General features: G+C 38.5%; 4 protein-coding genes across 6 annotated transcripts; all 4 read left to right on the top strand.

The window, feature by feature from the left end:
• Positions 1-554: 554 nt before the first annotated feature.
• On the top strand, positions 555-1,075 carry LOC140861793 (uncharacterized). Its single transcript, XM_073264800.1, has 2 exons — positions 555-644; positions 695-1,075. Exons 1-2 carry the CDS (start codon positions 555-557, stop codon positions 1,073-1,075), a joined length of 471 nt encoding a protein of 156 aa, XP_073120901.1.
• A 9,129-nt stretch (positions 1,076-10,204) lies between these two features.
• Positions 10,205-14,595, top strand: LOC140863019 (NAC domain-containing protein 53-like). Of its 3 annotated transcripts, none has more exons than XM_073266100.1 (6): positions 10,206-10,514; positions 11,550-11,827; positions 12,667-12,825; positions 13,249-13,755; positions 13,837-13,951; positions 14,041-14,595. In XM_073266100.1, the coding sequence occupies exons 1-6, from the start codon at positions 10,325-10,327 to the stop codon at positions 14,442-14,444; spliced, it is 1,653 nt and encodes a 550-aa protein (XP_073122201.1). In that variant the 5' UTR covers positions 10,206-10,324; the 3' UTR covers positions 14,445-14,595. The 3 variants fall into 3 exon arrangements, with proteins under 3 accessions (XP_073122202.1, XP_073122201.1, XP_073122200.1); XM_073266099.1 differs by having other exon boundaries at positions 12,637-12,825; XM_073266101.1 differs by lacking the exon at positions 12,667-12,825 and having other exon boundaries at positions 10,205-10,514.
• Positions 14,596-19,453: 4,858 nt separating this feature from the next.
• LOC140860031 (histone H2B-like) lies at positions 19,454-20,122 on the top strand. The gene has a single exon (XM_073262772.1). The coding sequence runs from the start codon at positions 19,482-19,484 to the stop codon at positions 19,926-19,928; it is 447 nt and encodes a 148-aa protein (XP_073118873.1). The 5' UTR covers positions 19,454-19,481; the 3' UTR covers positions 19,929-20,122.
• A 1,222-nt stretch (positions 20,123-21,344) lies between these two features.
• LOC140860032 (histone H2B.3-like) lies at positions 21,345-21,969 on the top strand. The gene has a single exon (XM_073262773.1). It carries the CDS (start codon positions 21,376-21,378, stop codon positions 21,802-21,804), a length of 429 nt encoding a protein of 142 aa, XP_073118874.1. The 5' UTR covers positions 21,345-21,375; the 3' UTR covers positions 21,805-21,969.
• The last annotated feature ends 4,451 nt before the right edge of the window (positions 21,970-26,420 follow it).

Raw genomic sequence — 26,420 nt, 5'->3', positions numbered from 1 at the left:
CTCAGGAGAATCTCCCGGAGGACAAAGGACGAGCCCGGATCATACGAAGACAGGCAGCCAGGTTTGCTATCTTGGGAGGAAGCCTGTATAGGCGTTCCTACCAGGGCCTTTTGCTCAAATGTTTGGGGGAAGGGGAAACCGAATATGTCTTGCGGGAAGTGCACGAGGGATGTTGTGGAAACCATGGAGGGTCTATGAGTCTGGTCCGAAGGGTGTTGCTGTCAGGATACTGGTGGCCCACTTTGCAGGCAGACGCATCCAAGATTGCCCGGTCTTGTGAAGGATGCCAGAGGTTCGGTAATATACAGCATAGCCCGGCAAGCAACTTGAATCCGATATGGGCATCCTGCCCCTTTGATCAATGGGGTCTGGACATAGTGGGACCTTTTCCACTAGCCCGGGCACAGAAGAAGTTCTTGTTGGTAGCTGTTGATTATTTTTCCAAGTGGGTGGAGGCAGAGCCTTTGGCGAAAATAACAGAGGCCGAGGTGATGAATTTTTATGGAAAAGCATAGTATGTCGATTTGGGCTACCGAGAAAGCTGGTCTCGGATAATGGCAGGCAATTTCAGGGGCAAAAATTGGCAGACTGGTGTGCCAAAATGGGCATTAAGTAGGTTTTCACCTCGGTCACCTATCCTCAAAGTAACGGCCAAACAGAGGTAACCAATCGTACTATTGTTCGATCTTTACAGGCGCGATTACATGGAATGGGGAAAGATTGGGTTGAAGAGATCCCGAGTGTGTTATGGGCCTATCGCACCACTCCACATACTGCAACACAAGAATCACCTTTTAGCCTGGTATATGGTTCGGAGGCTATTTTGCCAGTAGAGATCGGACAGCCTTCAGCTCGGATTAAAGCATATGAGGACACAGACGAAGGAGCCCGGGCACAAGAATTGGATCTCATTGAAGAGCGAAGGGAGAAGGCGGCTCGTAGAATGGAGGCCTACAGAGCTCGGGTGATGAGATCCTATAATCAGAAGGTCAGGCCTCGGGAATTCCAGGAAGAAGAATTTGTGTTGAAAAGAGTTAATCCAGCAGGGGAAGTAGGGAAGCTAGATGCCCGATAGGAGGGACCATATAAGCTTATCAGAAAAGTCGGTGCTAATACTTGGTACCTACAAGACGGCCAGGGACGCCCCCTCAAGCGACCATGGAATGCTTTACATTTGAAGAAGTATTTTGTGTAATGTTTTGTATTCAATGTTTTATTAATGAAGGAGTTTTATCATGAAAGAAGGATTTCCATTATATAAGCCCGGGAGGTACCAGGCCCCGGTACCCATCTTAAGCCCAAGGCATATATAAGCCCTTGGCATTATATAAGCCCGGGAGGTTTCAGGCCCCGGCACCCATCTTAAGCCCAAGGCATATATAAGCCCTTGGCATTATATAAGCCCGGGAGGTACCAGGTGTAACACCCGGTATTTTTAAATACGTAAATCTGCATGCATAATTAGGGAATTTAATTATTTAAATTGTTGATTTATGGGTTAAATAATTATGTGAATTATTTGTGCATGACTTAATTTAATTTTAAGCATTTAACCCATAATTAGTGATTTTTATGATTTTTAGTATTTTAATTATTTTATCGCGTTGACGGGACCGTGGACGGACGAGATGACAACTTTCTATCCAAATTATTTTATGAGTTTTTTTAGAGCCCAAAAATATTATTTTGAGTTTTATTTCCTCAATATTTTTAGTATTTAATTTTATATAATTTTAGGAGTCCATTTTTATCCAAATTTAGCCATTTTAATGACTTTTAATTATTTTTAAAATTCCCTTAAATTGTAATTTCGGGATTTTTATATTTTTAATTTAAGTTATCAGATTTTAACTTTTATTTGGAGTTTTAAAATTTTATATTTTATATATTTACCAACCCTTAATAATATTTTAATTTCCTAAAACCTATTTTTAATTAAAATAAAAACCCAAAACCTAATCTACCCAAACCCACCCGATCACTCACAAAATTCAGCCGCCTCCTTCCCCACTATTCATCATCTTCATCGGCTTCCCACAGAAAAACCCCATAGCCTCGGTTGTTCAAGCTTCAAGTTGGTCGTTCGTCGTTCCGGAATCGTCCCACGCACGTTTTTCTCTTCAATTTCGGTGAAAGGCATGATTCTTTCTCTATTTTTTGTGCCATGTCAGTTAGTGTTTGTGTGTGTGTGTAGGTATCATTCTTTTTATTGAAATTTTTCAGAAATCCAATCGGTTATGGTGTATGCTCTTGGTTCTTGTGTTTTGTTGATCATATTCACTTTTTCTCCTAGCCATGGCTTGTATGACTGCTGGTCAGGGTCCCTAGGATGTCTAAGGTGAGACTAGGCTCGATTGGCTCGGATGGTTCAAGCCAAAAGAGCCCAGATTTTGGGTTGTTTCGTTCGGCCTCCATGGGAAGCGCAGGCTAGGGTTTCAGGGAAGGGCTGTCGGCCTCGGCGATTTGGGCTGCATGGGGCTGAGGGCTGGTGCAGGTTAGGTCCGCCCAGACGTGGGCTACGTCTGGGCGGCGGGACTCCGGCCAGGGGCGGCAGCAGCCCTAGAAGGGCTGCTGTCCGCGGCCAAGGAGAACTGAAGGGGGGGGCGTCGGGTTTAGGGTTCAGCAGGGTTTCGGGTCGGGTTGTGGGGCTTGGGTCGGGTCAGTAGGGTAGTGGGTCGGGTTAATTTGGTCCGGGTCCGAGTTTGGTGGGCCGGGCTCGAGTCTTTTAAATTTTAAAGTATTTTATGAATTAATTGGTTTTTGGGCCAATTAATTAGAAATAAAATTATTTGGGCTCCCAAATAATTTTATTTGGGCTTTTAAAATTATTATTAAGATAGTCCATTAATTTTATGGGCTTTTGAGCCACGGAAATTATTGGGCCATTCTTTGGGCTTTTGGGGCCATTGGGCCAGATTAAGTTGTTATTGGGCCTAGAATGTTTTAATGGGCTTTAATTATTTAATTGGGCTTAGAATAATTTTATTGAGCTTAAGTGTGTTAATGGGCCAGTCTCAGTGTTAATGGGTCAGATTTAAGTAATTGGGCTTGAGTGTTAGGGCCAGCAGTCCGGTACCATCCATGAGAAATTGCATGTGTCCTGAATATATATTTAATTATTTTTATGCATTGAAGTTATTTTAATATTTATATGTTGGTATGAAATTAAATTAAATATATATGAAGGACACACATTTTAATTAAGTACATGCATTCATGAAATAATTTTATGTACGATTAAATGCTTAAGGTTGAGCAATAAGAAAATATTTTATGTTGAAAGTTGAAGTAGTGTGACAATTTGAGATTTGAGGGGGATTCGTCCCCATATGTGATCTATTGAAGGGCAGTTTACTGCCAATTTAAGAGGTGATTCGTCACCGCCACGTACGTTGGTTTCCACGCTGATCAGTATTTAATGTATGATTTAAGGTTACACTACGGATACAACCATGCGATGTTAGAAAATTACTTTGCTCAACAATAGTTATGTATTATGATATTTGAGTAATTTAAGTTATGTTATGGTATGATATTTTGAAGCATGCTCATTCATGTATATGTTATGTATTAGTATTAAATTGATTTAAATTATTTTAAACCCTTGTTATGTTAGCATGTTGGGCCTCTAGGCTCACTACACTGGTATGGTGCAGGTGAGTACGTAGAGGAGAATATAGCTCCTACCGGCGGCGAGGACATATGAGCGGACATGCAGTGACCCCGTGACCGTGATAGATGTCTGAGTCACATTGCATGTTTTGAATACTTCAGCATGTTATACATTTTAATTATTTTCAGTGGTTGTGGTCTGAAATATTTTATTTAAATATTTTCAGTGCATGCAAACTTGAATCATTTTATTTATGCAGTATTTTAATTCAATATTTGACTCAGATATTTATTTTATTAAAGAATGCATTTTTTTTATTTCAGTTATTTATTTATTTATTTTTAAATCTTTTTATTCTGTGCATATATGTATGGGCATATATGTACATATTTTATTTAGTAAGTAATAAAAAAAAATTCCGCATATTTATTTATTAATTATAGAGTTAGGGTCGTTTCACCAGGCCCCGGCACCCATCTTAAGCCCAAGGCATATATAAGCCCTTGGCATTATATAAGCCCGGGAGGTTCCAGGCCCCGGCACCCATCATAAGCCCAAGGCATATATAAGCCCTTGGCATTATATAAGCCCGGGAGGTTCCAGGCTCCGGCACCCATCATAAGCTCAAGGCATATATAAGCCCTTGGCATTATATAAGCCCGGGAGGTACCAGGCCCCGGCACCCATCTTAAGCCCAAGGCATATATAAGCCCTTGACATTATATAAACCCGGGAGGTTCCAGGCCCCGGCACCCATCATAAGCCCAAGGCATATATAAGCCCTTGGCATTATATAAGCCCGGGAGGTACCAGGCCCCGGCACCCATCTTAAGCCCAAGGCATATATAAGCCCTTGGCATTATATAAACTCGGGTGGTACCAGGCCCCGGCACCCATCTTAAGCCCAAGGCATATATAAGCCCTTGACATTATATAAACCCGGGAGGTTCCAGGCCCCGGCACCCATCTTAAGCCCAAGGCATATATAAGCCCTTGGCATTATATAAGCCCGGGAGGTACCAGGCCCCGACACTCATCTTAAGCCCTTGGCATTATATAAACCCGGGAGGTTCCAGGCCCCGGCACCCATCTTAAGCCCAAGGCATATATAAGCCCTTGGCATTACCTACTCTTTTATTTATATATAAGGCATTAAATAATGGATAACAAGAACAGATGAGTTACATTGACAAAGGATTACGAGAGGAGGGGCTCCTACGGCCCAATTACAAATAATAATTCAAAGTGCGGGGTTATTAGAGGGACCGGCATCTGCAGTTGTCTGAGTCGGGGCAGCCTTCGCATTTTCAGCTCCTTGGGTGGCGGGGAGGGAGTCGATGGCCTTATCCAAGTCGGGAAAATCTCTCTTGTCAGAAGACCATAGGCCAGCTTCCTCGAATTGATCTCGGCATTTGTAAAATCCGACCTGGAAAAAGGTGTACGATCTGTCCACCACTGCCTCTTGAAACTCAGCAGAAGATAGGAAAGCTGCTTTGAGCTCTTCTTCTGACTTTAGGCGAGTTTCCAGAGCTGACACTGCTTTCTCCGCTTTATCCCTCGCACTGGCCGCTTCAGCTTGAGCCTCTGCAGCTTGGTTCTCAGCCGCCCTCAACTCAGCCGTAGTGGTGTCTAGAGCATCTCGAGCCTGCCCTAGATCAGCTTCAGAGCGGGCACGATCTAGCTGAGCAGAGTGAAGACCTTGCTCGGCTGCCTCCAGGGCTGAACGGAGGCTAGACGCCGCTTGATCATGACTTTGTTGTGCCATCATCAAGTCCTGTTCCAGTTTTTTTGATCAACTCCGCGGCAGCCCGAGACTTCTCAGCCTCTACGTGTGCCCGATCAGTCTCAATCCGACCAAATCTGGTCGCGTCTTCATAGCTGTCCACCAGCATATGCAGTCCCTGAAAGCAGAGGTATTAGAAATAGAAAACAGAACACGTTTGAGGCTAGGAGAAGTAAACTTACGGATATAACCCGGTTGGTGCCCTCGAAATACTTCACGTTCGGGTTTTGGTTGTAGAGGTGGAGCTGCTCCGCAGAAGTCAAGAGGTCCTTCAGCATCCGTACTCCCCGGCTAGAGGCCCCAGCTTGGAATATATTTTTATTCGCACCAAAGGGACTAGATCCCTGGGCAGCCTGGTAGAAGGGGGCCAAGGGGGGGAAAGAGGGAGAGGAAGGAGCCACCTCTTCTGGGTCACTAAGTATGACCATTTCTGGCTCCTCTATGGTCTTCCTCTTTCGCGTCAAAGGAGAGGAGGGACCGACAGCAGAAGGAGCCTGATCATTCGTCACCCCTGCCTCCATAGATGGAACTGGCAAGGGAACAGCAGAAGGTGAAGGAGCGGAGACCTCGGGGGTGACAACGGCAGTGGCAGCCTCCTGACCTAGGGCTTGTTGAGCCTTGCGTTCCTCCGCTAGTTGAAGGACTCGGGTCTTTCTAGCTGCCTCTGCAGCCCTGGCTTCTTTTTTTTCCTGGGCAGCTGCCCGTTTCTGAGCAAAGGCCTGCTTCATCAGTCGAGATTTTTTCTTCTTAGGCGGGGCTGGGGATGCTGTGCAAAAATGATAGAAATCGATACATTAGAAACAGCATGTAAGAGAAGCAAATACATGGTAACAGTAAAGCATACCAGAGACTGGGGCCGAGTCATCATATTCATCAATAATCCGGTCAACCGGATCCGTTACCCGGGCACCCAGCCCGTAGTCATTCAAACTTTTTTCTTCCAGAAGAGGGGCTGAAGGAATCTTCTGATTTTCCACTAGCTCTTGGGATCGGAGGTAGGGTTCCTCCAACTTATAATTTTTAGGGAGCTCGGGCTGAAGAGGAAGGGCTGTCAAGAATTGGGTAGGTCTGATTCGGGCACCAAGGAGTTGAATATAAAAGAATCTTTCTTTCCAATCCTTCCAAGAGGAAGGGGTATCATCTAGAAACCGGGCATTCTGCCGGGCATTCAAAGAGAAAGCCATCTCAGTGAAACGGCAGGCATAATAGTAGTGAAAGATGAGAGGGGTGATGGCTAAGTTGTTCGCTTTGAAAAGAACGTAAGTGCCAGCCATCATACGGAAGGCATTGGGATGAAATTGGTTCAAGGAAACCTTGTAAAAAGAAGCAATTTTGTAATAAAAGGGATGAATAGGGAAACGAAGTCCATTCCTGAGCTGTTCCCTGAAGAAGGTATAGAACCCCTCGGGCGGCCGGTCAGCCCGGCCTAGGGGCCCCGGAATGAGAATAGAGTACGCAAGAGGAATGTTACCCATAAGCCTAAGTTCCTCTATGGATTCCGGGCGTAGGGTACTGGTAAAGTGGGAGAACCAGGGACCTTCGGGGTTTGGTTTGGGCAAAGGAAGGAGAGGCCCAGAGTCGGAGATTTTAGCCTTACCCTTGTCCTTAGAAAGCCCGATTTTAGCCTTCTTCGGACGAGATGAGGAGGGGGATACTGTGGATTGGACATGGGAGGTAACAGGAGGAGGAGAATCGTGGCATAAGGCCTCGGATTCTATATCAGAGGAGCCACGAACGTTGAAGATGTGGAATTTGACATGTTCAAGGGACAAGGAAACTTTAAGATAAGATAGACAGAAAACTTACAGAAGAAAGCAAGCTTAGTACGCGGAGTCGCCGGAGCCGGAGAAGCTTAGAAGCAGGGAAGGAATAACGTGAACAGGGAAAGTAAAGAAAAAGTGAAGAAAGGGGTTTAGTATTTATAGGCGAAGAGCTTTAATTCTGGTCGTAGATGAAAAGATGATCGAAGGGTAAGGGTGACCTTGGGAAGTTGAACCGGGCAGCGTAATGATGATGCGGGCAGTCGAAAGGACAGGTAACGTCCTCTGACACCTGCCCGTCTTTTCAAATTCTAGGGTTAACGTCAGCCCTATAACTTTTGGACATTAATGGGGGATACTCCAGGAAGGCCGTGGTAGCAAGGCCTTGAATAGCCAGGGGCAGGGCTGTAAGTCAGGACAGCGAGTAAGACTCTAGCCCGACTATTTTTGGGATGAGTAGTGATGCCCCGGGGGGCAGGGACATAAAGAGTCAGGAATTACAGGGTTGTATTAAAGCAAGGGTGGCGGGACTGTAAGTCAGGACAGCGAGTAAGACTCTAGCCCGACTATTTTTGGATGAGTAGTGATGCCCCAGTAAGCCAGGGGGCAGGGCCACGAATGCCCCGGAGTGGCAGGGCCGTATTAAGGCAGGCCAGGAGCCTCAGGAGCCCGGGAAACCAGGTCTGCAGGACTTAGATAAGGCCCGTGTTTTAGGGGCATGACCCCCACGATTATCATAAACCCGAGCTTTCCGGATTCATCGTACGTGACAAGCAAACGTGGGCAACTACCGCACCCACGATCCAGATCGTGGCCACTACCCTGGAATTGCGGAGTGACACTCTCACTCCAAGGCCTATAAATACCTGGTCACAAATATTTGTAGAGGTATGTTCATCTAAACTTTCAAAGCACTATACTCATTTCTCTAAAAAGCCCACTCTATTTCTAAGTCTAACTTAAGCATCGGAGTGGCCCCGCCGGAAACTCCTCCGGTGCCCCACTAACGTGCTTTTTATTCCCTTCCTTGGTGTGCGGATCATCTTGATTAAGAAAAAACAGCTCATATATTACCTCCATTAGCCCGGTCACCACGTCAGGCCCACTTCACTACCCTGATAGCCTGGGCCCTGGTTTTACCAAACCATCATCATCTATAATGAAAAGTAACTTGACATAAAAAATTCATATTTTTCATAAGTCAAATTGAACAAAAAATATGTCCTGCAAAATAAACCTATAAAACTTTTTCACAAGAAATTTTTTTTTTATTTACAAATTTTCAATATTTATCCGAAACGTTTACGGTTTTATTTTTAACACGATACATGCTTTGAAAAATAAATCCATTTATGCTAACATACAATTTTAAAAAAGAAAACGGTGATGGGTTAAAATTCCGTGACCATCAAAAAATCTCAGCCAGGTCAACAATCCCACTCTCCTTTAATTCCACTTTTGGTCCTTAAATATACCTCTAACTCTAAGTTAGTTTGGGTGATCAATATTTAAGAAGTGTTTTGGAGAGATTTTATTTATTTAAAAGTGATTTTAATAGATATTATTTTGAAGTTGATGAGAATCTAAAGTAGATAGTGTTTGGAAATACAAGGTGAAATCTAATACAAGTTAAAGTTTAGTGTTTGGAGAATAATTGCTTCTAAACTTAATTTTTAACTAAATGACAATCATACCCTTATTTGATTATTTAATTTTTGATAATCACATTATAAAAAATGAGTATATAGAATATTATTACATTATGAATTTGTATCAAAAATATTTTATTTTTTATAACATGAATACTTGAAAAAATATATAAGATTAATAAAAATAAAAATATTAAAAATGATAAATTTTGTATAAATATACCAGATATGTACAAAAATTTATGAAAATGCAATATATATATATATATTTTTAAATAAATACTTGTAATAATGATGTAAAAAATTTTTAAAAAAAATTAAAAAAATGCTTGTAATAATAATGTAAGATTAAAAAAATTAAAAATGCTTGTAATAATAATGTAAAATTAAAAAATATTTTTTTAAAAAAATAAAAGCATATGTAATATGATAAGTTTATTAAAGGTTTATAAATGTCAACTTGTAATTTTATACTTTAAAAAAAACAGAAGCCAAAAAAGAATCAAATTTTAGCTTCTTGTTTTTTTGGCAAACGTTGTAAAAGCTAAAGCAGAATTTAACATTTACAAACATTCAAAAGCAATTCTATACAATTAGAAGCTAAAAAGCATTTTGTAGAAGCTCTACTAAACACTCTCTTAATTTCATAATTTTTGGTCCCCACTCCCCAATATATAGGAATGGTAACAGGCAGGTATCTCGTATCAAACTCGTCTCAATTGAGATCAATTATATCAATTTAAGGGAGTGTTTGCAATAGATTGTGCTTTAGTATAAGTGATTAATTTATAGATTATAAAAAAAGATAAAAAAAAATCAAAAGTTGGTAGTGTTTGGAAACAAATATGAAAATTTAAAAATTAAAGTTTGGTAGTGTTTAATAAATAAGTTATTAAAGTGATTTTAACAATGATCTTTTTATTAGAATCACTTTTAGAGAATCATAATCACCACATGACTAGCTTTTGAATTTCAATTAAGTTAAGTATAAGCTAACACATAATCTAGGTTTAAGAAACACACAAAAATAATTTTTTAAGCCAAAAACTAACAATCATTTTTTTTAGTGATTACAAATGAGTTTATAATCGAATTTAGGACAGTCATGAGAATTTGTAAAAACATCATTAGAATCTTATATATGTGTATATATATATATATCTGATAATATGTAATCTAATTATTTTTCTATCAATTTAAATATACTTTTAGTTGGAATTTAAATAGTTTTAAAAGTATATTAATCAAAGATATTTCCGATAAATTTAGGAAAAAGATTAATATGAAAGTTATTGGGTCAAAATTGTTAAACTATAATACTACGGGGACCAAAAAGGATTTCACACATTGTGGGTCCCAGCTAACTCTCTCGTATAAATCTCAACCATGGCTGATGCTTCACTGCCGAATCGAATGGAATCATTCAACTCCCCCTAATTCTTAGAATTAAAACCCTAACTTTAATTTATAGATATCGTTCTTTCTTGTGATTATTTTATTTATTTATTTATGTGTTTTAATGGAATCTACGGCCAAGAAGAAAAGGTCGTCTGAATCGTCGACTGTGCTGGCGCCGGGTTTCCGGTTCCATCCGACGGATGAAGAATTGGTTCGGTACTATTTGAGGAGAAAAGTTTGCGGGAAATCTCTTCTGATGGATGTGATTTCTGAGATCGATATTTACAAGGCCGAGCCTTGGGATCTTTCAAGTATTTCCCTCCTTTTGCAGCTCTCCATACTGTGTTTTTTTTTTTTTTTGGATTGGATGTAGGACTGTATCATTTTTTTTTAAAGTTTGCCGGATGAGTTTACATTATTGTTTATCTGGTTTTGGGAGTTAGAAACTTTGGTTGACGAAGGTTTTTTTCCCGCTCTGAATCGATTGCCACCGAAATTCTTAGATTGTTTTATTGTCCCAGAGAAAGACGTTTCTGACGTATCTGAACTCTGGAGTCATACAGAGAATTTGGGATTCCATTCTAGGGTGTTAATGTTTCTGTCTCGTTTACGTATATTTTGTTTCGAAAAAGTGGGAAAATACTGATATTCTGTGAGGTTCTTATCTGATTACTGGAAACACTCAGAAACTAATTTTAGCTATCAGAAGTATTATTATTCTCGAGATAATGAGGACCAGCTCTGCGAGAACAGAGCCTGATTTGGAGTTTCGATGCTACTTTTGAACTTCCTTTGTGTGGTTTTGAAGATGAATGTACGCAGGCCAGTTCGAGTTTTTACTTTTATTATGAAATACTCCTGAATTCTTTGTTAATTTTTTCATCGACATCGGTCCTGATGTTGTGTGAGCTGTTGCAATACAGCAATACTGTGTTTTGACTGTGGGCGTCATAGAAGAAATGAAGAGTGACAAGGAGAATGAATCGGTCTTCCTTCTCATTTTTTTAAATTCATATTTGTAAATACCAATCCCAAGTTAGGAAATTTGAGCAAATGCACTAAGAATTCTTGTCTTTAATAATGCTACTATGCTGAACACAACAGGAAAAGGAAAAAATATAAGTGGTTTGCTTCCTTTTCTTGAGTTTGTTTTCTAATTTATTGGCTGCCTAACTGTCCATATCAACCTGGTAAAATGGATTATAGAATCTCTTATCTATTTGTGAATTATGTTCGACTAACCTTATCTCTTGTGCTGACATAATAATAAATGGCTAGCTTTAGTTAGATTTTTTTCTGTAACCAAAATCGCAATGAACTTGATGTGATTGCGGGGGTGATTTAAGGTATGTCTAAGCTGAGGACCAGAGATTTGGAGTGGTATTTCTTCAGTATGCTGGATAGGAAGTATGGTAATGGAGCAAGGACAAACAGAGCAACTGAAAAGGGTTATTGGAAGACAACTGGAAAAGACAGGGCTGTTTACCATAAAGCAGTGATTGTGGGAATGAAGAAAACTCTTGTTTATCATAATGGCCGAGCTCCAAAGGGTCAGAGGAGTAACTGGGTGATGCATGAGTACAGACTTACTGACTTGGAATTGGAGAGAGCTGGAATTTCTCAGGTGGGCTTGCTTGTTATCATGTTCTGTTTTGATTATTCCTGATTTCATGGTGCAGAATTAGTGTGGATGATGGATCGCCTTTTTCCAGATAACTTAAAGAATCATATAATTAGAGTATGCTCTGGGAACGATATGGTATTTGGTTACAGTTTCAGGTTTATAAAAACTTATATTTCTGCGCCCATGCCTAGTCTCAAAGCAGTGAGGCTTGGATTTTGCGCCCAGACGCAAGCCGAGGCGCAGCCCTTCAACAAAATGTGCTCCTTGGCCATGAAGTACAAACCTTGGTTCTTTTCAAAGCTTAAAATGCCTTTTAACTCCGCCATAAATGTATTGATGATGAATTCAAGGTAAAATGTGAGAATACGATTAACCCTTTTATCTATGATTATATTTTATTGATGTTCAATAGTTTGTAAGTTACACATTGAATTGTACGAAATAAAAATATCTTCAAATATTTAAATTTTATTATTTTCTGTTGGCATGCCTCACTTGAATAAGTTGTGTGTGTTCCTTTCCTGACGCATTGCACTCAGGCTTTACGATATCCATGGGTTTCGCCCTTCAATTACTGTGGACGTTGTTAAAAGTACAGAGACAGGAAAATGTACTTGGTTACCGCATATAGTTGAATATAAACAACTTGTAGTTGTATTCTTGCTGTAATCATCATCTCTGTGATTCCGTAACTGTATCATGACTAATTCATGATTATAATCAATATCACACCTGGATTAGGTGTTTGAATTTTGAGGATAGTTTGTTCTCACAACTCATTGTTTTTTTTTTAAAAATTTGGTGAGAAGGATGTATTTGTGCTTTGCCGAGTCTTTCAGAAGAGTGGGTCAGGCCCAAAGAACGGGGAACAGTATGGGGCACCATTTGTGGAGGAGGAATGGGAGGACGAAGAGTTGGGATCGGTTCCCAAAAGGGACACTTCAGAGGAAGTTGATTTTGGTGGTGATTTCTGTTTAGATGGTCATGACCTTGAGCAGGTTTGTATTGGTGTTTTTGTCAAATGAAATCTAATAATTTGCAGCCATACGAATAACTAGGCCAGTATAACATGATATACAGGCCCAAGCAGAGCCAGCTTTGTTTTACTTTTGGATTGTTCTAATTGTATGTTTACTTTTATTGTTTCATTTGATGCTTAGCATTGCCACCCTTGCTGAAGCTTCTTAAGGTGCCAAAAATTTTCTTTCTTTTGTGGGAGGCTCGTTGATTCGAAATCTTGGTATTGAGCTTCCAAATGAAGTCTTAAAAATTTCAAATTGATAATTTATTGCATATTTGCTTCTAAATGCTGTCTTTTCTTTTAAGATGTTTAACTGTGCATCTTTGCATATGATTGATGCACCTTTTTGGAAATTATATTTGCTTCATGATCGTCATATACTAATAAATATTTTTACCAGATTCTTGGATCCGATGCTCCCTCTCATATTACCACTTCTCCGCTGAACTTCCAATCTGCAGATGGTAGTCATGGTGGTGAAACTACAGCGTCAGCCAGTGATGTCGAAAATCTTTTGGTGGGTGCAGGTGAACAATTATGTGAACCGGAGCTGTTCGATGGGACCAACTTGTATGATTTACATGTTCCAAGTGATATGAATGTGAACTTAGTCAAGCGTGAATATATTGGTGAATCAAGAAAGTCTGGACATCCTGAGGATGCAGATTACTTGCTTGACGAACCTTTCCTGGATTCTTCTGAATATTTTCCATTTGGCGAGGAAGGGTTCATTGAAACAAATGATCTCTCAAATCCAGTTGAAGCCAATACAGCTGATCTTGGCATGCTTGAGGAGTACCTTACATTCTTTGATGCCAGCGATGACAAGTATCAGTGCTTCGATTATGATCCTTCAGCAATACTAAGTAAGGATATTGTTTCTGCTCAGACACTCCGTCCCCAAATGGTAAATAAATTATTCTTGAAATTCCTTGTTTTTATATTTGTATCTAAGAAATAGAGAACACTAATATGTGATCCATGCCAGGAACTGAACGGGGGAACTAAGCAAGCTGTTATCCCAGGTGGGCAGATCACCGATTATAGTAATGTAGATGCTGCATCTTTATCCCATAAGCAAGTGGCAGCAAAATATCGATCAGGTACCTTGATTTTTCCTTGTATTTTTATAGCAATAAATGTACACAAGTTTAGTGTGATATAACTTGGTTCTACCTTCTTATGTCATTAGATCTCCAGTATCCCTTCATCGAACAAGCGAGTCAAATGTTGAGCAATATCCCTGCTAAACCAGCATTTGCTTCTGAATGCCCTTCAAAAGACTTCACTCTTCATTTCAATTTTGCACACCCTTCTTCAAGTCCAGTGCATGTTACCGCTGGCATGATTCAAATACAGAATTTGATAGTAAGCACTGATGCAACAACCCGTACTTTCAAACCCGAGAACCTGAACACAACTGTTGCTTTTGGTTTCTCACGTGGTGATGATGGATCTGCCAATTTGCAATCGAGCGTTAGTATACATCCAGGGAAGATCTTGTCAGCAATCTCCAGGGATTGGTTTTACATATTTCTTGGGGTGTTTGTTCTCTCCACGAGCTTCAAAATCGGTCTGTCTCTTTGTGCTGACTAAGACTTAAGACTACTCTCTTTGAACGATATACATTTAGACTTTGAGCAGTCTGGTCAACTGCTTAATATCGATGGCAGATACGATGAAACTAAGTTGTGGATTTTCAATCCGGGTTTTGAGCATCCATATATAAGATTCAAAACTTTATTTACATTTTTCGCTGCCGTTGTCTTGAATATCACATTTCACGGTGCCAAGATGGCGAGGGGTCGACATCCAGGTTCTTGAACCCTTCATTGGCACCAGTAGGCTGCTGTGTCGTATGTTTTTCGCGGTATCTCATGGACGCGTTATATAACAAACACTTCGGTAGTGTTTGAGATTACTTCTAAGAAGTATTTTTCAGTTTTTCATTCACCAAAATACAACTTTCATATACAATAATTTCGTTTTCTCTTTCCCCTTTTGCCATCGCATGTGAACTAAATCCCTACTCGAGAAACAAATTGGATAAATCAGTTGTCATTTAGGTTGTGTTTGTGTTGATAAGTTTAAAATCCACATTTAAAGTTTGATTGACGCTCGAGCTTGTTAAGGGCATAAACTTAGTGCCTCCATATACCTTTAAAAAAAAGGAGGAAGTGACGTAATACGAAAATGCGTTCGTATTCAACTTTTGTTCTGTGCGGTTGTTAAGGGGAATTACTTTAGAACAAAAACAACTGGAAAACACTTATCTTAATTTGATAGAAAATGGTGACGTCGAGTTTGAACCATTGACTTGCAATAATTCCCCGATTGAACTTACTTAGAACTTTCTATATTTTTCTCAAAGGGAAGGGGGGGGAAAAAAAAGTTCTCCCGCTTTAACTTTTTCTGAGCAAGAAGTAGTGGATTATCTTTAATTTCTCAAATTTAAAAAAAACAAATCAGAATCCTATGTTAATTTTAACAAAAAAATATGTCGATTTGTACATCTCAAAATATATTAACAGATGAAATCAATTAATTATCAAAATACAAGGAAACCCTGAAACTGTTGTGTATTTGGCATGATGGGAAGGCAAAAGTGAAAGAAAGCTTGTTTGGGCACCACCACTAAGCATATTTCGAAGGTGGAGACGACATTTGTCATTCATATGATGAAAAGATTGTTGGACAGGGAAATGATGGGTAGGTGAAATTGTTTATCCATTAAGTGGTGCATGTGCATGCCCCATTCACTCACAACTATATTGCACTTTTATTTATATGTTCAAATTAACTTTTTTAAAAAATAATTAAGATAAATCGAATCCTCCGTTTTATTTTGGTTTTGATAACTTTTAGTTGCAATTGTTCCCAAGAGAAAGAAACTAGCCAAGATTCATGATATATATATATATATATATATATATATATATATATATATATATATATATAATCTCACGCAATCTAGGATGCGGGATCCACGTGCACTTGTGCCCAAAACAATTCTGATTGCCTTGAAATTTTTAAGGTAGGGTCGTCTTGAAAATGTGAATCCAACGATATTATATATATATATATATATATATATATATATATATATATATATAAAAGTACCTTTAATTTAGCAATTTATATATTTAATATCAAGAAGTCGAGCTAATACAATGGAGGATAGGGCAGTGGTACTGATGGGTCGATGTCAAATTAAAAGTGGGAGAAGACTTTATGGTCAATATGGCATTTTTACAATACACGCACCAACTGCACTCTCGTGCGGCTTTTTCCTTACCAGTGTACTTGTCATTCAAGAAGTTGGTGAGGTAATTTTACAATCTTATTTTTAAATTATTTATTTCAATTTTATTATAATTATTATGATTACATTTTCTTATGGAATGTTTAAAAAAATTCTTGCAAGTACTTGAGTTGCTTGTATAATTTCTGTTATATACTTGGACCGATGAATTTTAGTTCATACATTTCGAAATCTTAGGTTTTCATGATATTGAAGTGAATTTAAATTCATTTTATATGAAGTATCATGTAATTTTAGTAGTGTTTACGATGGAGTTCAAATACGTCTGAAATGAATGTAGTTTAAAATATATCTTTCGGATATTTCCACAAATAAAATCCCTCTGCCCAAATCAAGTTTATCAGTTTAAGCTAACCTAAATGTTTATCTTGCAAGTATTTTAGTGTTAGTTTTTAAATAATTAACTAAAAAATTAAGATTAGTCAGTACTCCGAACCTATAACCAGGGGTGGAGCCAGAATCACGTAAGAAGGGGGGCCAATAAGAAAGAAACTGGAAGCGTAAACACAGACGGATAGATTTTTGACTTTTTTTTTAAAAAAAAAAAAAGAAAAAAAAAGAGAGATATTATTAGAAATAAAAAAAGAAAAACAAGAGAAGTGGACTAGGCCAAACCTCTCTCAATATCTAAACAATTAAATAAGTTTCGAGTGAGTTTTGATATAAGGAAGTTGTCGAACATGATCAAAATGCTCAAATTGGATTCATAATTGCAGCATCTCATGTTTTGCAAAGTTTTTTGGATAAAACTTAGTAGATGAAACGAGATTCATTGCATTCAATTGTTTGCTAGTTTATTTAACACTATCTACTCTATATTTATCAATTAAATTACATTATAATTCATGAATATAGTAAAAATACATTGCTATCCACAAATATTTTCGACCAATTATTCAAAAGATAGAAATAGTCAAACAAAAATAATCAAAGACGCAAAAATTAACAATGCTAATTTCATTTTTTACAATAAATTTTAGTATTTCTAATATTGATATCAAATGTGTTGTCCCATAATTAAATAAAACAAAAATTTAAAATAAGAAAAAAAATAAGGAAAAGAATTAAGAAATATATGCCCTCAAGAAATCAAAACCTAATTTTTTGAGAAAAAATAATTTAAAATACACGATATGAAGAAAAAAATTCACAAAAAAAAACCTGAAATCATTTACGAAATGTCCTTAAATCTTTTTTTTTAAGGCAAAGCGATCTTAAATCTTTATTGGGTGTTGTGTGTCACTGTGTTGGTCGGCTACTCGAAAGAGTCGAAGAGAAGAAATGAATCAAATATCCCATAAAAAAAGAGTTTGATCGCCACTTAAAATAAATTATCTTATTTTATTTGGGAAGCCAATGAATTATATATATATTAAAGGAGATGAGGCACAACCCATTAAAAACCATTAAAAAGAATACCAAACAAAGCCAATATATATATATACACACTATTTTTTATTTTTTTTTGTGAAGGAGAGAGGGGGTGGGGGGGGGTGGGGGGTGGGGTTGGTGCCTCCGCCCCTGCCTATAAGGCAAACATGCATAGTGTTTACTGTATAGTGAAGGTCGGCATAGGACCAACGAGCCCCTCGAGTAAAATATATCATAACTTTAATTTCCTAAACATTTTGTGATAATATCTCTTATGATAAGATTTTACGGATCAATTTTATTATATGAGTCTCTTTTTCAACTTATCAAATGCAAAAATATTTTTTTTATTTTATAGTCTTACTTTTCATTGTAGATAGATATATCTCAAATCGACATGTTTCAAATGACACATTCACAATACCTACTCTTATTTTGTAGTTCATTATTCACTTATTTATGTATATCAAGCTTTCGATTATTTTTTTTAAAAGTGCAATTATACACAATCCAAACACTAATTAATAAAGTAATGCATGCATGCAAACATTAATTAATTATAACAATTAGCTTATAAATAAGTAAAATTACTAAAAGGCCATTGTCGGACTACTATAAATGGGGTGCCAGGTTTCAGGTTCTTAAGCATCATAATTCATAATACATGCTTAATATAGTAAGAATTATATATAAGATAATCGTGAAGCTTAGCAGTTTGCAAATGGCGCAGTACTCTAAGGTGATCATTGCTGCGTTCTTGGTCTTGTTCCTCTTTGTGGACCTTGTGTTGGCTGCTAGAGTTGGAAAGTTGGCTGGTAAGGGCGGTGGCGGCGGAGGAGAAGGAGGGTCGGGCGTGGACTTGGGTTCAGGTTATGGTTCCGGATACGGATCAGGAAGTGGCTACGGATATGGAGAGGGAGAATATGGCGGAGGCGGAGGTGGTGGTGGTGGAGGAGGAGGAGGAAGGGGAGGAGGTGGTGCTTCTGGATCGGGATATGGGTCAGGATATGGCTCAGGTTATGGTTCGGGAGGGGGAAGAGGAGGAGGCGGCGGCGGAGGTGGTGGTGGAGGAGGAGGGGGTGGCTCGGGATATGGCTCAGGAAGTGGCTACGGTTATGGGAGAGGCAGTGGTTATGGTTATGGTTATGGCGGAGGAGGCGGCGGGGGCGGGGGCGGAGGTGGAGGCGGCTCGGGCAGTGGATCAGGCTATGGCAGTGGATCCGGTTACGGAGGTGGTGGATACGATGAGCCATGATTAAATATTGATCGTCCCCTGATTCATCGTTAAGAATTTTAGAAATTTATCCAAATAAACAATTTTCATTTCTTATTTATTGTTTTTCAATTACCAATTGGGATTGATTTTCACTATCGATTATTCTATATGTAATTGTTATGAAATATAGCGGCAACGAATTCCCACGTCATAAAAAAATATAATATCATGTATTTTGTAATAAATTTTGATATATGCTAAGATATCACTTATCGATGTTATCAATAGTAACTTCAAACCTAAATATAGGTAAATATGGCAAACATGCATTTATTTATTTAAGGGGTCCATTGGGACCCAACTGAACCAAATTTAACATTTCAGATTCGTTAACCTGAATTTGATTCAACTGAATCTCCATATTTAAAATTTATTTATTTATATATATTTAATATTTTATTAAAAAATTAAATAAGTTTTCGGTGCGATTGGATGAGCGGATTAGAAAAACCGGACCGAATTAATGAGTCCATTTTTGGTTCAAACCACGCAATCTCTATCGTCCGTTTGGATAATTTAATCAACGGTGGAAACCACCAATCCACGCCACACATATCCAACCAATCACAGCAACTCTCCAACTATATACATACATGCATACGCGCAATTCATGCTTTCAAGTCTCACTCACTCCACACAACGTTGTTTAGCACTAGCGTCTTCAATGGCAGCCAAAGCAGAGAAGAAGCCCGCCGAGAAAAAGCCCGCCTCAGAGAAGAAGCCCGCGGCGGAGAAAGCACCGGCGGAGAAGAAGCTCAAGGCCGGCAAGAAACTCCCCAAGGAAGGCGGCGGCGGTGTCGCCGGGGACAAGAAGAGGAAACGCGCGAAGAAGAACACAGAGACCTACAAGATCTACATCTTCAAAGTGCTGAAGCAGGTTCACCCCGACATCGGGATCTCGAGCAAGGCCATGGGGATCATGAACAGCTTCATCAACGACATTTTCGAGAAATTCGCGCAGGAGGCATCGCGGCTGGCGAGGTACAACAAGAAACCTACGATCACTTCCCGGGAGATCCAGACGGCGGTGAGGCTGGTGCTTCCCGGTGAGCTGGCCAAGCACGCCGTTTCTGAAGGGACCAAGGCCGTCACTAAATTCACTAGCTCTTGAGTGTTTTCACTTGCTTTGCTTTTAGCTGTACTGAAATTAGGTTTGGCCAAGGTAAAATTTGGGCTTTTTTGTGTGCAAGAATGTAGAAAGTTGGCTCATTTGTGGAAAAAGATGTTGATTTCTTGATGATTTTGTCAAAAATATTCAACGTATCACTCTTGAATTGAACCAGGAATTGTCATAGCAGCAATCTCATGATGTAGATTATATCTTGCTTTCGATCCTTTGCGTGTCCTTTAAAAATTAAAATTCGAATAATATTGCAATGAGTTAAACAGTGATTGAGGTGAGGAAAAAGTTCTGAATGAAAATAAAATCAAATATTTGTAATCGAGCTTATATGAATATCATCGAGTGTGCATAGTTTATGACTTTTTTCAAATATATTATAGCCATAGGACTTGGAAGTATATTTTGTGTCCATTTACGTGGATGAATAAAGATTGGGTGTTATCGAAATTGCTTGATTGTTAAGATGTTTGAGTTGAATTGATTCAATTTAAGATGCGATGGAAATGATATTTCTAACATTTTTAACAAATTACTAATATGATATGAATGGTAATATTGCTGATTTTATATTATATATAAATAATAAATGATTTAATTGATTTAACATAAATAATGAATTTATAAATTTCAAACCACACATACGATGTATCATGTAATTGGATCAAAGGACTAAAGACAACCTATATTTGTGCAGATCTGATCTATCTACTTACATAAATTATATTTTGCTTATAATCAATAAAATAAATAATGTCATGCGATCATGGTCTAAATTTATGACAAAAATATATATTTTTTAAGTTGTATCAACGTATTTTTAATGTAATGATTCGTTCAATATTTTTTGAATTTATTGATCTAAATTAAATTACATTTAATAATGTTCTTATATATGTTATTAATTTGATCTTTGTATTAGTCTTTGTAATTGTTAATACATGATGGGGTGTTTTGGTCATCATAATATTATGTTCAAAATTAATCCATAATTTTAAAATTATATCAAACACAATATAATTTATCACACTATATTATTTATCATCATCTTTAATTTGATTATCACTCTTATTATACATCCTCCTCTTATCATCAAATTCAAATAATTTATGCACATATTTAGTTAAGAATTATTTTTTTTCAAAGTTGTCAAAATTGACCAATACTTGAAGCAACGAGCGTCGAGCGCCCCTATAATGAAATTTTATATTATTTATACTGAGATTAAAAATTTGCAATCAACTGAAATGAATACCTACGTGTATAATATCTTCACCGCAGATCATGGTTCCAATCTACGGTCCAAATTCTAGATCCTCGTCAGCCGAAATCGACCAATCAGAACTTCTCCCATCCCTTGCATAAAATCTACCCCTCACCCACTCATGTATCATCGCAATTCGCAAATTCAATCACAACAATATCACACGAAATCGAAATGGCAGCCAAGGGGGACAAGAAACCAGCGGAGAAGAAGCCAGCCGCCGAGAAATCCCCGGCGGAGAAGAAGCCCAGAGCGGGGAAGAAGCTCCCCAAGGAAGGCGGTGCCGCCGCCTCCGCCGATAAGAAGAAGAAGCGAACTAAGAAGAGTGTGGAAACCTACAAGATCTACATTTTCAAGGTTCTGAAACAGGTCCACCCAGACATCGGAATCTCTAGCAAGGCCATGGGGATCATGAACAGCTTTATCAACGATATTTTCGAGAAATTGGCTCAGGAGGCGTCTCGTCTCGCTCGTTATAACAAGAAGCCCACGATTACCTCTCGCGAGATCCAGACCGCGGTCAGGTTGGTGCTTCCCGGTGAGCTTGCCAAACACGCGGTTTCCGAAGGGACCAAGGCCGTTACCAAATTCACCAGCTCCTAAGCTTAATTGATTATTTGTATGTGATCTGCCTCAAATTTGAGTTGGGGTATCTGGTTGGTAGATGAAATTAGGGTTTCATTTATGACGTTTTCATAATCTATGTGTGATCATTGATAAAATGTGTTTATTTAATCGATGCTAGAAATGAAATGGCTTGATCTCTCTCCTCTTTTTGTACGTTGTGTTGAAATCGGTAATAATTGATAAAAATTTGACCTTTGCATTCTTGATAGCTTGAGCTTTTTGAATTGAACCCAAAATATGAAAATCCAATCCCAGAACCAGAGTGATTCTGTGTTTCGATGCTACTTTTGAAGATGAAATTATACACACCATTCTGCTTTGTGTGGTGTTGAAGATGAAATCATACACACCAATTGGAGGTTTTACCTTTAACGTGAAACATTCCTGAATTCTTGTTAGTTTAATATTTTTAATATAATTCATCGGTCCTGATGTTGTTTGAACAGTTGCAATGGTACGTTTTGATTGCATCATCATAGAATAAATGAAGAATGGCAGGGAGAATGAATCGGTTTTCCTTATCAAATAAAAAGAATTTCAAAAGGATGAATAGCATATTTGTAAATACCAATCTCCAAGTTGTTGGAAATGAGTGCATATGCAGTAAACATTCTTGTGTTCAATCGTGCTACTGTGTTGAACACATATGAGAGAGTGGAAAAAATCAGTTGGTTTGTTTCCTTTTCTAAGTTTGTCTTCTAATATCTTGTCTGCCTGACTGTCCATATCAACCTGGTAAAATGGATTGTAGAATCTTTGATCAATTCATGAATAATGTTCAAGTTTTGCTGACATAACTTAATTAACATAAATGGGGCTAGGTTTGGTTATAAATTTTCTGTGAGAACCAAAATGGAAATATATTGATATGTGGTTGCCGGGGGTGTATTTGAGGCATGTCTAAGATGAGTACCAAAGATTTGGAGTGATTCAGGTTATGCTTCGGGTTGAGGAGGAAGGTAAACATTCGAAATTTGAGGTCGAGCTCTTGTTCGAACAGACATTTAAGCTCGAATTTCTATTATTTTCAGCTTGAGCTCGAGGCTCGCCAACAAAATACCAATGAAAATACAAATTTTTGCATAAATATGATGAGGTTTAACTTAAGCGAATAATTTTCGCAGAGCCTAATCCCATCTATCTTTGATACAAAATTCACAAATCACACAGTTTTTAATATTTATCTAGCTAAAACATTTGTTATATAGCTATAGAGCGCAAGCCTCAGAAAATGTTTTATAATAACAATAATATTTAAACCGTATGCAATATATGTCTTCCACACATAATAGCCTTTACATTTCGAGTCCCATATACTGTTGTTTGCACACAAAAATTGGCTCGAGCGGGTTAATTGCAGCCGTGCCAGGCACGTGAGTGCCAAATGAAAATAACAAATGAAAATAAAAATCTAACTTTTAAAACCAAGCGAAAATGAGTCCTGGTTTCATCGTCGGTCTCAAGTCCACCGATAAACGCCAAAGAACTAAAATAAAGTAAAAAAAAAATTATTAATAGCAACCGAATATTGATTCTTTGCTACTGAAAATTCAAAATGACAAGTACTTGCCATGCTAATCACAAAAGTAAATGCTGTAACAGTTCGAGGAACCAGCAACAATAAGCTAAATATGTACACTAAAATGTCTAGAAAATGACAAGATGAAGGTACGAAATTTTTGCAGAAAGATTGCTGAAAATACAGAGCTTTTTGAGAGCTATGTGTTGATGAGATGATGTCTGTCTTCCTCTCCCTTCAAACGGCTCATTTATTTCCAATTCCATAACTTTCGCCCCACTATCTCTCAACATGGGCCATGTTCCTTTCAACTGATTTTTGACTTGATCATCCCTTTTAAATGTAACTTTTCCTTCATTCCTTGCTGATGGATTTCTGTCTTGTAGGCTTCACCTGGTGGGCCGAACCATTTGGGCTGCATGGTTTTTAGAAACTGGGCCAAGGAACTTTAATTCATATAATATTTCATTTTATGGGTTAACAATTGCCCCCTGCAGGTTGATGGCCCATTGGGCCATTAAAACTGGATGATGAATTTCTTACTACATATCGATTCAATGGATATGCTTTTTGACTTGGTTTTCAAAAATTTCAATGATCTTATTCTTCAAATTTTGAATTACTCGATCACATTACCTCAACATTATCATTATTGCTCCTCCGATATTCGCGCTTCTATTTCTCTCCCTCAGGGCTTTTCATCTTCACCGAGTAAATATTTTGAGCTGGTTTAGCTTTGTCCCTTTGCATTGCGTAAAACCTCGATAGTTTAGGTTTTGGGCTGAACTCCTGCTGCTTCTCCAACCAGTAAGTTTGTATCCCTTTGGTTGTTCATCTGCCGAAACCTGCACACACAATAGAAAATACCCTTCAATGGCTTAATTCACCTTTTCTTTGTGCAGTATTTTACTCCTTCCTTTCCATGGCGTCTACTCCTGCAGTTTCATCAATCGCTCCCGAGGAAATGAAAGTCATCGGGTAGGCTCAATCTCCTTGAGCTTATGGTTAATATTATTGTCGCTTTGATTGCTTGGCACTCCTGTTGTATTTATTTGACTTATGTTCCTCACAGGTCTTCAAATCCCCTTATTAAGCCTAACTGTGTTGAAATTCTGGCGACCATAACCCATGCCCCATATGTAAAAGTTCCTTTGCCCTCAACAGTCTTTTCCAACCTGTTTCCCCTTGACTCCTTATCAGCGTCCTCACTGCTTCTGACCAGTTCTGTACAACCTCCTGCTAAGGCAGCTAAATTCAAATCTTGGCCCTGTTTTTCTCCTGAATGGGTGAATTGGATTGATAAACTGGAACCTCATTTTGTTGATATTTGGAAATCTCAAGGGTTGTATTACTTTATTCAGCTTACGAAAGGTCCATTCCCATTGCAGACCAACTTACTAGAATCTGCACTCCGTTTTTGGTCTCCTTCTTGCAATTCTTTCATATTCGCTAGTGGACCAATGACCATTACTCTTCATGATATCCTCCGTTTACTAAGGATTCCATCATTGGTCTAGAATTGATAGGTGTCATCTCGATGACGGATGTTTTTCTAAACCTCCCAGATGAATATCTGAACTACACCTCCTATGCTTCTATCATAGGAACTTGGCATAGTGCCTCTAAGGTCCCAACTTCTGATGAACATATCTTGTTTATGTAGGTACTTGTTTGCAAATTTTTGTTTTGCCCTGCTTCTGGTAGACCATCCGCAGAATACTTATCCCTTGAGCGTCTATTGAGTATTAGAAACCTTGTCAATTTAGGAGTCATGTTCTTAGGATCTGTCTACCGAGGGTTGAGTAAAAGTGTACTCGATACTCCCCTCCGCAAGCTTCAAGGTGTTTGCTGGTTCTTGCAGTTGTGGCTCTTTTCCTATTTTCCAGACATTAGGAACCTTCCGTTTACTAGCATTAATCCTTCGGACAGTAATGCTCTATCCTACTGCATCACCACAGTTTCTAAGGATTTCTTAATGACTTTCTTCAACACTCTTGGGGAGGGGCGTGCTTACTATTTTCCAGTGTTTCTTAACACGGCAAATTATCATTGGATTTTGCGTTTCATGTCTCACCAAAACAGGTCTTTCCCACAAGTTATTGATGACATCCGACTTGCTTGTCTTCATTTAAAATTTTTGATCAGCAGTGGTACCTTTGCCAATGATAATGCCATTCTCCCTTCTGAAATATACAATCCTTTGATCGTGGCCCGGCAATTTGGATTTCCTCCTACTATACCCGAAAAACGCTTTTTCATCCCTCAATAGTTGCCTGAGAACATTTGGGATGAACTAGTTGACCGTCGTTTTTCTTTACCAATGGCTAAATTAAACCTAGTATGGGGATCCTTCTTTCAAGCTCCAATTCAGGAAGTGACTCAGGAAAGCATTGTTCCTTTTATGTCGTGGTGGACTCCCAAATACCAAGCTCTCACTGCTGCTTTGACAGTTCCTCCTGGTAATTGTACCATCTCTAGACTGGACTTTTAAAATCGATTGCCTTACTTATTATTACTTTCTTTACTTTAACAGTTCAGACCTCTGTCAAAAAACTGAAAACTATGGGAAGTGGAGTGCAAAAAGACCCTTCCCCTATTAAAGTCAGAAAAAGTACCCGCATATCACGAAGATTGGCCATGCAACCTTCACGTAGTTCCGAGGTTCCTGTTGATTCAGAAGAAGATGACACCATATCTGTTTCCTCAATTCCATTCAACGTTGATGCCCCTGGATCAACTATTGAAGTACCTCACCCAATAAGTTCTTTACCCTTGAAAGATGCAATGCCTCCCTTTAAGCATCCAACACCAGCTGATGTTACTGAAAACATCATTGCGGCGCAAATCATCACGGGCATATCTTCGAAAGCTCCTCTTCCCAAACTAAGTATTCCCATTCATGCTCCTCAAGTTGCACAAGTTTCCAACATAGCCACCGCATCAACTGCCGTCAAGGTAACACTTTGTTTACAACTATATTCTTATACCTATTGTTACTATTTCATTACCTCCTGGTACCTTTCGCAGGATTATTCTTCTCGACGGATTCAAATGTGCACTGTTCCTTCATTCA

This window comes from Henckelia pumila, chromosome 4, assembly GCF_033568475.1.
Source record: "Henckelia pumila isolate YLH828 chromosome 4, ASM3356847v2, whole genome shotgun sequence".
Lineage (NCBI taxonomy): Eukaryota > Viridiplantae > Streptophyta > Magnoliopsida > Lamiales > Gesneriaceae > Henckelia > Henckelia pumila.
Note: the sequence above shows the minus strand (reverse complement) of the source record. Positions and strands in the feature narration are given on the sequence as shown.